This window comes from Heloderma suspectum, chromosome 5 (genome assembly GCF_057233095.1).
Source record: "Heloderma suspectum isolate Gila_16-S chromosome 5, 16-S_ref, whole genome shotgun sequence".
Lineage (NCBI taxonomy): Eukaryota > Metazoa > Chordata > Lepidosauria > Squamata > Helodermatidae > Heloderma > Heloderma suspectum.
Genome location: NC_139462.1, coordinates 24,453,298 through 24,466,838, shown reverse-complemented (window position 1 = coordinate 24,466,838; position 13,541 = coordinate 24,453,298). Strand labels below are relative to the sequence as shown.

General features: G+C 43.2%; 2 protein-coding genes across 5 annotated transcripts in view; one reads left to right on the top strand and one right to left on the bottom strand.

The window, feature by feature from the left end:
- Window positions 1–13,541, top strand: part of FAM13A (family with sequence similarity 13 member A) — a 196,142-nt gene that overhangs the window by 176,954 nt on the left and 5,647 nt on the right. For all 3 annotated transcript variants that reach the window (XM_084855625.1, XM_084855624.1, XM_084855623.1), the window contains 5 exons: window positions 2,519–2,602; window positions 5,892–5,987; window positions 8,534–8,617; window positions 12,569–12,765; window positions 13,062–13,163. In XM_084855625.1, the coding sequence (XP_084711751.1) occupies window positions 2,519–2,602; window positions 5,892–5,987; window positions 8,534–8,617; window positions 12,569–12,765; window positions 13,062–13,163 (563 nt within the window). The remainder of the gene's footprint in view (window positions 1–2,518; window positions 2,603–5,891; window positions 5,988–8,533; window positions 8,618–12,568; window positions 12,766–13,061; window positions 13,164–13,541) is intronic.
- The window catches only part of HERC3 (HECT and RLD domain containing E3 ubiquitin protein ligase 3), a 98,423-nt gene continuing 92,257 nt past the window's right edge, over window positions 7,376–13,541 (bottom strand). For both annotated transcript variants that reach the window (XM_084855622.1, XM_084855620.1), the window contains exons 27-28: window positions 9,390–9,556; window positions 7,376–8,130 (exon numbers count right to left, since the gene is read on the bottom strand). The gene's annotated coding sequence lies outside the window, so the exon portion shown is untranslated. The remainder of the gene's footprint in view (window positions 8,131–9,389; window positions 9,557–13,541) is intronic.

The following is a 13,541-nucleotide window of genomic DNA, read 5'->3' as shown; positions in this document are numbered from 1 at the left end:
AGCCATCCGGGTAGGAATGGAAACACTGCAAAATAGTGCCCCCGGTCCCAAAGCAGATAGTCTCCCTAGAAAGTCATCATGGTTGATGGTACTGAAAACTACCTAGATGTCCAGGAAAATAAGCATTGTTGCACTCTCCTTCTCTTTCTCCTGGCATAGGTAGCAACCGTGGCACATTCAGTGCCAAAACCAGGCATTGATTGAAATGGATCCAGACCACCCAAGGGATTTTGGAGTTGCACAGCAACTACCCAGCAACTAGCACCTTACCCAGGAAGGCTGATGGGTATTATAATCTTACAGGTCCTGGGAGGGTTTTCTAGGAGGAACCACAGAGTCACCTCTTTCAAGGTAGCCAGGACTGCTCTCCCTCTTGCATGGAGGCATTTACTACCTCTAGACCCAACCAATCAGCCTCTCTTTGCTCAGTGTCATGAGCCAAGGGGGCCAAGGGTTAAACATCTGGATGGTAACCTGTACTTGTCCAGGAACCTTGTCCCCATCCTCAAGCCTCAACAGCTGAAATTATCCCATAACACTGGGCTAAACAGAGCTCTGGGCACATCCATACATTGACCTGTCAAAATAGTATCATCCACTTCATGGCAGATAAGAGCTGCTGTATCCTCAAAATGCTTAGAAAATATGTCACAGCATGTCTCCAAGGGTTCCTTGACATTCCCAGTCAGACCAAACTGGAGAAGGCCACAAACCACTTGGAAAAGCTCCACACTAGGCAGCACCGTGAGGACACAGCGTTGGCAGAGAAATGGTTTCATTGCTGCCGTGGCTACCACAGAGCTTGTTAATGAGCTCCTACTTGTGTTCAGTCAGGTTCACAGCAAGATGTCTGCTGCTTGTGACCAAGCTGTCTCCCAGCCTGCTTCATAGCCTCCGGCTCTCAGGGAAACCACAGAGATGGATGGGCTCTGCCTGGCAGGAGAGGATGCTTAGGAGTAATCATGTCAACCGCCCGTCATCTCTGTATTCCACAGAGCGATCAGGGCTTCGACAGGAGCGCCAGCCGGAACTCTCTGAAAGCCCTCAAGCATCCCACTTTACTCATAATAATTAGACTTCAGGCTTTAGGCAGTTTAACTGACTGATGAATCAACTAGAACTAAATGTTGTTGAGGACAACATTTAATCAGTAGAGCTTTACATTAAGAGCATATGTGTTTGTTTGAGGCTGGTTTCGTGTGCAAACCAAAGAATTAAAAGATGGCCATTCCTTTTATGAATGAACGGTAGGTTATATTAATGAGATTCTGTGGAAGTGATTTCACACTTCTTTCAGAATCTCAGAAAAGGCACTGATATTGAGGTTTTGGTAATATATATACTGATTTAAATTTGCTTTACTAATGCATTAATCTGACAATTGATCAACTAAAAAAAAAACTTCTAGAGGAGTCTCCATGTTAGTCTGGTGCAGCAGAAACAACAAAGAGTCTTGTGGCACCTTAAAATCTTAGAAATGTATTCTGGCATAAGCTTTCATGGATACTGTCCACTTAAGCAGATCCATGGCGTCATTCTCAAATTGGCAGATTTAGGGCGCAATTTTATGGCCGCTAGTAAGTGGCTAGACAGCCAAAGGATAGGTCAGTTCCTGGAAACCGACCTCCACTCCCTCCCGCGCTGCCTCATAGGCAGCGTGGATCGGCCCCGCTCTCATAAGAGCAGCAAAAATGGGGCGTTCCTGGGGACAGGCTGGGGCAGGGAGGGAAGAAGTGCCTTTCTGACGTTTCCTATGTGTCATCTGGCCTCTGTCCCCCACTCCGACTTCCCACAGCCTGTCTAGCCACAAATGCAGGGCAGCTGAAGTGCGAAGGAGGAGATCCCCTCTGCACTGCTCCTGCCCTGCATTGGATAGGCAGTCGCCTCCCGAGTTCGGAGGCAGCCACCTATCCCGATAGGATTGCACCCTTATACACACATGCCGGGGCAGAGGGGATGTAATCTGCATTGTCAGAGGGAATTGACAACAATTATACTTTTTGCATTTATCTGTACATTTTGCATTTCAATTCCTTCTGACAACACAGTGTACATCTTCCCCTGCCTCCCAGCCCCAGCATGTATACATAAATCTGTCAAATTTGAGGTTAATGCTTCATTGTTGTTCAGTCGTGTCCGACTCTTCATGACCCCATGGACCATAGCACACCAAGCCTTCCTGTCCTGTGCTCTCTCCCGGATAATGCTTCATGCATCTGATGAAATGGACATTGTCCACAAAAGTGCATGCTAGAATTAATTTGTTAGTCTTTAATGTGCTACAAGACTCTTTGTTGCTTTTGTAAACAAAAAATAATAAAAACAAAACTTGAGAGTCCTAAATAATAAGTATTGTAAATCAGGATTTTTCACAATTTAGCACTTTTGGAGAGATTGAGGTGGGACAGGGAAAGACTTGGGATGAATGAGCAAAACAGCAGCATTCCCAGTTATGCTATAACTTTTCTTTCTCTCTCTGCATCCCCCTCCCTTTTGTTTCCTTGCTTGTTTTATGCAGGATATGACAAGAGACCAGATAGCAGCAGAGAAAGTGGCTCTTCAGAAAGCCCTCTTGTATTACGAAAGCATCCACGGAAGACCGGTAAGTCAGGTAGCATTCATATCAAGCATGGTCGAAGTTGGGTGAATCCAGATGACCAAATAGTAAATATAGGAAAGTTTGCCTGTTTCTTAAACATGAGGTAAAGTGCAGCAGCACAGAGGTGTGTTAGTATTTTAGGATTGCTGTTGGTCCACCCCTAGTTACTGACCTTTTCTGTTGCTTTGGGGTGAAGACTTGTCCCTCCATACATTGCTGCAGTGTTTTGTCCCTGCTTGTAGATTGTTAATATATTCTCACAGTCTTAAAAAGTGTATTCATTCTGATAATGGTATAGTTTCAGAGAGATCAATAAAACATTATTTCTGGTATTCTCTTTCTCTTAGGGAAAAAAAAGTTTATTAGAAAGATTGTGTTCCTTTTAAGACTTTGAGTCCATCTGTTATTTGTAATTTCACACCTTAAAAATGAAGATTAATTATGTACTATGTTTGTGCGCACACAGGCATACATCAAATTCCTCTCTTAAAAAAACTAACTCAAATACACTGTACTAATCTGACCTTTATGGGGTTAAATTTAGAGCTTTTTATTAGTATGGGCCCAAACTTAGACTTTTTTTCTAATTTCTTCTTGTTTCTGCCTAGCATATTTCAGCAATAAACAACCAAAGTTTATTTAATCTGCAAATAAATACAACTTCTGTTTTCCTATACCAAATGCACTAAAACATAAGGGACAGTTAAAACATACTTTCTAAACCCTGCAAGCTTTTAAATGTGTTAAAGCATAAACAATACTTTGAATAGAAATCTGAGATTTCAGATGTAAAAACCATGGAGAAAAAGCAGGTGAAACAGGCTGTTCCTTAAAAGACCACACACCAGCACACTAAATTTACAATGTATCTTTCCTCATGCTCAAGCCCTGAGGAAAGGACATACATTTTTCTCTTGTACTGTTAACATCTTCCGTCCTTTAGTCATTGAAACAAAACATAACAGTTAGACTTCTACCTCACAAAAAGTCAGTTTCTTCTGATGAGGAAACTCTTCTTAGTGGAAGACCTCCAGACTTGCTTTTCAGCCCTGGTCTCATATTCTGTTCCTCATGTTCTTGTCCTTGTATAATGTGCCATATTATTTGCCTTACGCTCTTGGCCTGGTATTATTTGCCAGTGTTTCAGCATTCATCGGAACAAGCTGTTAATTTAGAATTGACGTCTCTGAGAGCCAATTCGTACTGTATGCTTTGAGTGGGTGGAAATGGCACATCCCCGCATAGTGTACTTGCTTACCTTGTCTTTGGCAACAAGCCTGCTGCTCATGACCCCTCTCCATTTCCTCTAGTGTTGACCTTACAAAACTATGTTGATGATTTGACATGTAAGGAAAACACCTCAAAGTTATGAACAGAGCCATATTATTGGTTGTTTTGTAGACAACATTTTATTCCTGTTTTTGTTCTTGCCCATTTTATTCCTATTTTTGTTTTTATTCCTATTGTGCCTAAAATATGTGCTATTCAGGCCATTGTCTAAGCATTACAATTGCCTTTCTTTTTCCTTCTTAGAAATAGCGTTTCACAGCGCCTGCCTAAAGTTAACAACATGATTATTACTGTCAGCACTTCCTTTATAGATTTCAAGGAGTGTTACAGTCGCAACAGGAAGAAAACAATTCCAAATAAGTTATTTAACTTGTCTGCCTCCTCTCAAATGCCAAGCACCGCTCTCCTGGTGGTATAATCTAAATCTCAATTGAAGCTAGTGATGGTGCACTAATAAAATGCAGAGTAAGACTGCAAATTTATTCCAGAAGTCATGCCAATATCATACTGCCCTTATACAAATGTATGGTGCGACCACACTTGGAATACTGTGTACCGTTCTGGTCACCACACCTAAAAAAGGATATTGTAGAGCTGGAAAAAGTGCAGAAAGGGGCAACTTAAATGATCAAGGGGCTGAGCATCTCCCCCTGTGAGAGAAGGTTACAACAGCTGGGATTGTTTAGCTTGGAAAAAAGGAGGGTAACATGAGACATGATAGAGATCTACAGAATTATGCATGCTTTAGAGAATGTGCATAGGGAGACATTTTTCTCCCTCTCTCAAAATACTAGAACCCAGGGTCATTCTATGAAGCTGATTGGTGGGAGATTCAGGACAGATAAAAGGGAGGACTTCTTCACCCAGTGCATCACTAAACTTTAGAATTTGCTACCACAAGAAGCAGTGATGGCCACCAATTTGGATGGCTTTAAAAAGGGGTTGGACAAATTCCTGGAGGAGAAGGCTATCAATGGCTCCTAGTCTTGATGGCTATGTGCTACCTCCAGTACCAGAGGCAGTGAGCCTCTGTACACCAGTTGCTGGGGAACATGGGCAGGAGGGTGCTGTTGCGCTTATGCCCTGCTTGTGAGTTCCTGATTGACAGCTGTTTGGCCACTATGTAAACAGAATGCTGAACTAGATGGACCCTTGGTCTGATCCAGCACGGCTCTTCTTATGTTCTTAAGTCATAATTCCGTGACATCTCACAGTTTACTAGATTTCTCTCTCTTCAACATTTAAGTCTCCCTCTTGATAGACAAAACTACTTGTTTTTTTAAGTTGATGATAAGAGCAGCAAAGATAAACAGTGCAAGGCTTTTAGATAAAATGGAGCCAAGAATGGACCTTGGACTCGGAGCACTCAGAGATAGGAAGTCGTTTCTTTTCTAAGTTGGTGTTGCTGGTAACAATAAAACCTTAGAACTGCAGAACTGAACTATATTATTAACTATGATGATCATTTTAGATAGCAATAACTATATGAACTTACGGGTATAATGTTATATTGCAGAACATTGGTGCAGCTGTGAGATACAGAGAGTAAATTCCACTTGCCATTCTCTGACTGCATGCCACGTATATCCTGCTTTTTCTTGACATGGGTTGGTGTCATGAAATAGGTTGATCACTCAGATGGCAAGGACTGATTTGTGGCCCCTGGGAGAACTGGGGCAATAGGGATCAAAGGGGGTCAGGTGAGATGTGAGGGTCAGGAGGTGAGGAAGACTAAATATCAGCTGCTCTTCGTGTATGTGTGGTGCCATTTTAGATCCTGGCCAGTGGTAACTGCTTCTAGGCCTGCCTTAATAACCAGAAAGGGAGAAAAATTGCTCTGTTTTTAGCTTCAGCACTGCTTCAAACAGTAGATCAGTCCTTCCGTCTCACAGGAGGTTCAGCAGAGGACAGTAAAACAGTTGGTGATACAAAGAACCTGTTACTCCTTGCAAAATCCTTCATCGTTGCTTGCATTCAGCTAAGCGCGTTTTCTTCTTTTCAGGTAACAAAACATGAACGACAGATGATGAAGCCCCTATATGACAGATACCGCTTGGTCAAGCAGATCCTGTCAAGGGCCAACACCATCCCTATTATCGTGAGTTTGGACCTTTTTCTCAGTGTTCAGCTTGAATCAGCTTAGTCTCATTGCTGGCAGGGCAAGAGTGAGAGTCCCGTTTTTGTGCACTGCATTGACCCCATTGCCTCAGTCACAACCAGCTTCCCCCATACAGCAACAGCTGATCAGGTGTGTGTCATCAGAAACATATGGGAAGAATTGAGAGCTGATCCCATAGCATAGGGTATTTCTGCAAGGGGTTTCTGTGGCTACCGCTTCAGTCCCTGGATGCCAGACTCAAACATTTGGAAGGAGTTTCCAAAAATGGAGGCATACTGTGGCATAAGTGGATCTTATGCTCACATTGCCCTGCAGTTCACATGGACAGTATAGTCCATGCTATAACCCCCTGTTATGGTCTTGTACTGCCGTGCAAGTGACTGTTGGGCAGGAAGCAATTCAAGCCCATCTCAGGGGTGCATATATCTTCAGAGGACTGGATATGCTGAATGAGCATTGTTTGACCCCTGGGGGCAAAATCCCAGTCCATAATAATATCCAGCACAGTTCGCCCTATACACTTACTCCCCCTTCTCTCCCTTGATTTGCTATTGACACTCTGGAGTTAAGGAGTTTTGGCTGCTCGTAATGGAAGCTGTGCCAGGAACATCAGCGTGTCTTGGCTGTCCTTGCTTTGAGGGACCCAGCAGCCTCTGGCCCTGCCAAGCCACTCATTCTCGAGACTCCTTTGGCTGAAGGGATCAGACAAGCAGGCATTTGACCCTTGGAGGAGAAAGTACAGCAAATAGCTACAATTTGCTCAGAGAGAGAGAGAGAGAGAGAGAGTGTTCCCAATTGAGCAGAATCCAGGGCATTTGTTCCTCCCTAGCCCTAAATACATATTTTACCGTTGTATTTTAAATTGTACAGATGTCCACAAAGCCAGCCTATATGGGTCTTTAAAATTACTGTAATACAAAATGTAGAACACAGACTGACTTCTAGGCTGATCTAAGATCCCTTTTTTTTAAAGTCTGTAACTAGAAACTCCAAATTCTGCAGTTAGGAGAAGAAAATTGGCACGCTAGACACAATTTGTTGAGGGTGTGTGTGCTATTTTTGGTTGCAACATTTTTCTACTATTAATTTTGAAAAGGGGAGTTGACATTATTTGTTCCATGCTTTGCCATGAGCCTGAAATGACCAGTTGAGAATAAAGGACAGTGTTGTAGGGGAAGCAATAGAAGTACAAGGGAAAAGGACCTGTAATCAAGGAAGCTGCCACTTCCCTGGATTGATAAATTGCAGGACCTACCTGGCCTTTCATTGTCAAGAGAACACATTTAAGCTTTCCCTTGCAAACATGAGGACTAGATACATTATTTGTTTTTGATTTTTTAAAGAGAGAGCAATAGTGAGAGTGGCAGCCTACATTTTGGGTTACTGCTTCTCTTTTAGTGCTTGGTGGTACATTCATTCCAGTGCTGTTTCCTAGGCCTTCAGACCATTTGTATCCCAGCCAATACAAACATGAGATGCTTTCCTCTTACTTTCAGCCTCTTCCTTTATTTTCATGAATGAGTGTTTATTTTCACTTCTTCACAGCTGCCAGACCAAGTCTGTGTCTTGGCAGCGGTGTTTTTGTTTTTTTAAATAAAGATTCTATTCAGATGAATGGGTGGGATGGCACAGGGGTTTCTCAGGATTGTCACATATACCCTGGCAAGCACAGATTTCTTATGGGCCTAGGACACAATCCAACAAGAGATGTCTCTTCTGTAAGTCCCATTGAAAGGTGGGGTGCTGCTCGAGAGCATAAATGCACTCTTCAGTCCCGTTCATTTCAGCAAGGCCTTAAGCAAGGAAAGTTCCCTGGTGAATTGTTTTCATACAAAACAAAAATGAAAAGCCATATTCCTGTAATCAATCTAATCAATCTTTCACATGACCTGTGACAAACCCCTACGTATCCAACACTTCAACGATCCAGATTTCTTTATTATCCAAAACCTCCATGTCGTTTTATTTGAACATGTTGGACATGAGGAAGCCCCTGCTTCTTAGGAGCTCCGTGTGTGCATCAGAACTCCTGCTTGCTTTCACCAGAGCCTTGGGACTGAGGTTCGTTTGCTTTGTATGTCTGCTTTGGCCGTGGCAGCGTCACATATCCGTCTTCCTGTATCTGAAAAACATAATGGGAGAAGCAGCCATTAGACCAGACTTCCCCCGCCTGGTACCCTCCAAATGTGTTGGAATGCAACTCCCATAATCCCCCAGTCGGCATAGCTGGCTGGGGGATTATGGGAGTTTTCCTCCAATACATCTGGAGGGTGTCAAGATTGGGAAAGTCTGCATTAGACGGATTTTCTTTACTCAGTGTATAGAAGGCCATTAATTATTATTATTTATTTATTCATTCATTCTTTCTTAGGTATGACACTGATGCTTTTTGTTTAAATGCATTCTTGGGAAGAATTTTGGTTTTGATTTGGAAATGAGTGAGGAAGAGGGGACTTGAGAGGGGGGAGAGAGAGAGAGAGAAGGAAGGGGTCATAATGTAACCTGCTTGTTAACGCCTGTCACAGGGTTCCCCCTCCAGCAAGCGGAGAAGCCCTTTGCTGCAGCCAATTATCGAGGGTGAAACTGCTTCCTTCTTCAAGGAGATAAAGGTGAAAAAAACAAACAACCTCCCCCCACTGCTGACTAATTTCCTCAGCCTGCATCACTTCCTTTCTCTAACAATGAAAGCGATAGACTTCTTTCATTCTTAATTGCTGATTTTTTTAACATGTATCCAGGAAACAAAATCAGTAGCTGCTGCTTTTTTCTGCCTATCTTTGTCCACATTCTGCCTTTCTCTGTTACAGTTTCGCCTTCAGTACCTCCTTGGCTTCCCCCATCCCTTTTTTATTTTTGCCTTCCACATATAAACACCTTTTGATTTGCAAAATGCACAGTTTATTCGTTGCGCCTTTTATCGTCGTCTCCTTTTTAAGATAACTGTTTCTGCAGCCATCATGACTGTTTGCCTCTCTCCAGAATTCTTTGGCTCATAGCCAATGCCTTGGCCCAGATCTACACTTACACAAAATGAGAAGGTAGAGTCTTGAGTTGGTAAGAATGGAGACAGCAGGTGTAGGATCTTATTTTCAAATGTTTTCCTCCACGTGAATAACTCCCTGCATGAGGAAAACTAGCACATTGTGAAGAGAGGTTCTAGTCCAGCCCAACTGCTCTAGTTTCTGCTCCAAAGACTATTTAACATAGTAGATTATTCAAAATTGTGATCATCCCCTAGTCCATTCTATTACCTCATTGCCAACACATTCTGCAACATGTGCAGATCTACCCTTGGGTGGACTTGTCTGCAGGCTTATATGTCCTACTTATTGGTATTGTACCTTTGCAAGTGATCCCCTCTTTGTTATGTTCAATACTTACTGGTTTTATACCTTTGTAAGTGAGCTTGTAGAGAAATCCATCTTTAGAAGCCAAGGAACAATTAATATTGCTTGCTTCTTTGGAAAGTTATCCCACCAGTTGTGTGCTATGGTTTGATTTTTCCCGGAGTTCCAATCACTTTGGACCAGATTTATTTCTGGCGTTAACTGCAAGCAAAGATTAAAACCAGTGATGAATTTGGTCCATGTAAATTTTGTCCGGAAAAGTAAAGCTGCTGTCATAAACTGCCCAGAGAGCTTTGACTATTGGATGGTATAGTAATTTAATTAATTAATTAATTATGACAATAAATAAACAAATAAAGGGGCTTAATATGCAATCTGATTTTTTTACCTGCAGGCTTTTGATTCTTACCTTGGTGCCAGCAAAAGAAAGATGCCCCTTTGCATTATGAATGTATTGCACTTGCCTTCTGCAAAGGGACAACAGGTTGTATATATGGCAAAAAAGTAGTAAGCATTATTTTTTGTTCCCCCATTTTTTTATGCTGGTGCCGCCTAATATGGCTCCTAATAGGAAACAATCAGTGTAACCTCAGAGTTGATCAGTGTAGTGACCAGGATTGTGAGCTTTGAGCCAAGCAAACAAACACACCTTCCAGCTGATACCTCGCCTCTGCCACAAACCCAGTAGGTGTTAAAGGGCTATAGCAGGAGTGGGCAACTTCTGGCCCTCCGGATGTTTTGGCCTACAGCTTCCATGATCCTTCACCATTGGTTATGCTGGCTAGGGCTGATGGGAGTTGTAGGCCAAAACATCTGGATGGCCACATGTTGCCTACCGCTGAGCTATAGCTCAGTGGTAGAGCGCAAGCTCTGCCTGCACGGGGTCCCAGGTCCAGTCGCTGGCATCTGCAGTTGAAAGGATCTCATGCACAGGAGGTAGCCTGAGTCCTTGGAGTCGCACTGCTAGTCAGAGTAATAGGCATTACTGGAGTGGGTTAGCAAATGGTCTGATTCACTCAAAAGGCAGCTTCATATCTTCAGGCCCTCCCATTTAGCATATGGGGATGACAACAAAAGCCTTCCTTGTAGTGTTGTTGTGAGGATTGCTTGAACGCTTGAAATGTGCTATGTACACCGTGGTGGTGGTGGTGGTGGTGATGATGATTAGAGGGCAATGCCAGCATCTTCTTGACGTACAACATGTTTTGTACATCAATACCTTGCTGGTAACTCTGAATATACAGGGGTTGAAATATAACAAACCGGACGTGGAAGTCTCTAGACTGGGCCTCACCCCTTTTCTGCCTTAAAATGCCTTCAGTTGAGCCTGTTCTTCCACTTGCACAAGGAAAGTTGGGGTGGTGTGATTCCATGTTCATATGTGGCCGTCGGAGCATTGGTGGCAGCACACACACACCCCAACCCCAGCGAGTACTGCCTATCCATGTTTAACATTTGCTAAGCACCATCAGAGGGCAGGGAAGGCTGCTGCCCTCTCAGACATCTTTATGCACAAGTCATATTGGTCCTTTTAGGTATACAGTAGAGGCATCTGTCTGCATTGCTTCTACGAGGACCATCAGCTTCTCTTCTTCCAGTTCCCAGAAATACGTTCTTTGAAGATTAAATGTGGTCATGAATGTTAATACCAGGTTCTAATGGCCCAGACTGATGAGAGTTTTTTGGTGCTGTCTTAAGACTGTGCTCTTTCCCCCCGCTGAATTCCAGTTGGCAAAAGCCTCTTTTGCATGTCTTTTTGGATGAGAGTAAAACCTTGGCAGTGTTTGCTGTGAGAGTGCTGCAATTAGGAGAGAAGCTGAGCTCCCCCATCAGCCCCAAAGCCAGCTCACAGTGGTAGCCTTCATCATCAGCATCACATGTTCAAAGTCATACAAAAATTGAAGCCATTTCCTTTCTAAAGGCATAAATGTCAATTTCTCCTACAACATTTTCCCTCTTCATTAAGCTGGGGGGGGGGGGGTGTCAGACATTGTTTTCTCACTGCAGTGCCAGGATAGGAGTGTGATCTGAATTGCTTCCATAGGCCTCCAGAATCCATTGACTCCCAGGCTGCCGCAGTGGCCCCTGGCACTCTGCCCATTCTCCATCTTGCCTTGCCACCTTGACCATGTGTGTAGAGGGACAGGCTTATGGAAGTCTTAGGCACCTTTTTCCAAAAGGAAAAAGACTCAAGGGTCCTTAAAAAGGTAAAGGTAAAGGTGTCCCCAACCAGTCGTGTCCGACTCTAGGGTGCAGTGCTCATCCCCGTTTCTAAGCCGAAGAGCCAGCGCTGTCCGAAGATGCTTCCGTGGTCATGTGGCCCGCATGACTGAACACCGAGGTGCACGGAACGCTGTTACCTTTCCCGCCGAGGCGGTACCTATTTATCTACTTGCAATTTCTTGCTTTCGAACTGCTACAATAGAATTAAAACATACAGAATTTAAAACAACTAAAACCATTATCCATTAAAATTCAGCCACCTCACAAAGCATCAGTAACCACCATAAACAATTTGACATGCATTGAACAGCCCATCCTGTGCCGTCAAATGCCCAGGGATAGAGGAAAGAGGATATGTTAGGAGATCTTCTACAGACGTCTTTGTTTAGAGATAACAACCTTACTGTCAGGTTAAAATGACAAGTATGATTTTGGTGCTGTGTCTCAAGGCTGCCTGCTTTGGAAGCCCTCCTGGAACTGCTAGATTTAATCCAAGAAAGCAAAAACTAACCTCCTGTTTATTCCCCTCCTCTGCCATGGTGATTTTGCTGCACTGTCACTCACTAACGAAGGGGGATTTGTAGAGACTGTTCCCTCTGTTATGAGCTGCAGCTTCATTACATCAGCTTTGCCTGGTTATTATGTGGAGCCGTTTAAAGTGGCCTCCCATGTAGGGGCCATTAATACACATGCAAGTCTTGAGTGTGTCTACATGGTTAAATGTTTGTGTTCGTCAGCTTATTCCGCAGTTCAGTCAATTCTTCTCTCTGAGTCTACGGACTACACAGACCACGAGAGCAGGCTAAGGCAGCCTTCACGTGGTGGCCATGTTGTGTGGACTGGCCTTCCACATGTTAAACTGAAGGTACTTGGTCTGTCCAATTCTTTCTTGTGTTTCGAATGTGAAGCTGCATGCTTCTGACAGAGAGAATGTGCCTGGCAAAGGCAACCCAGACAGTGGTAATCCCTGGTGTCAAAATGTCTCCACAGGAAGAAGAGGATGGTTCTGAAGAAGACAGTAATGTGAAGCCAGATTTCACAGTTACCATAAAATCAGACTTCAATGTAAGAAGTTTCTTGGACCAGCTAGAAGATGACACCGATGGCTTTGTCTCTCCAGTGGATGACAGAATTCCTTCAAGAAACAGCCAGGATATGGGCCTATCCAATCTGCATGCCGCCTCTATGTATGTCAGGTTTTGGTTTTGGGCAGTCAGCTTCATGTTCTGTGTACTGTGTGTTGCTTGTAACTAAATTTAGGAAAGGCAATATGTAGATAGATAGACAGACAGACAGACAGACAGATAGATATCATCAGTGATGCCTTTTAACAATGAGAGCTGATATATGATAAAGTTCATCCCCATCTATTGTCCAATTGCATTATGATTATCACTTTAGTTGATTTGGTGAGATTTCTATGATATTTTTTGTCTTTGTTTTAATGTTTGGGTCTCTGCTTGTTTTCTGTTATATTCTGTAGGCCAGAACTTGTAGAACAGCTTCAAGAAGTCAGGGAAGAGAAAAAGAGGATCAGGAAAAAATTGAGAGATTTTGAGGACAATTTCTTCCAACAAAATGGAAGGTAACTTTGTCTCCTCACTTTTTTTATCCCCACCCCTTCATCTTGCCATGTTAGAACATACCACCTTTGCTTAATACTGTGTCCCCTTATTTGTAGCCCTTTGTTCATTTCCTGCTTATTAAATCTTGCACCTCTCCTCACATTTTAGCATTTCAAGAAATTAACATTTATTCATCCGTAACTATACAAGGCACCTCACGTATATCTTATTTCATCCAAGCATATGTGTCATCGCTGAGAAATCTGTTTTGCAAAAAGTACCTGGAGAGCCAAACAGACATAAGTAGGCCCATTTAGAAGTTACCTTTTCTTGTGTACCCAGGCTGCTTCCTGACATAGGTTGGGTTGGAAAAGTACTTTTTCCATACAGCTGAGCGT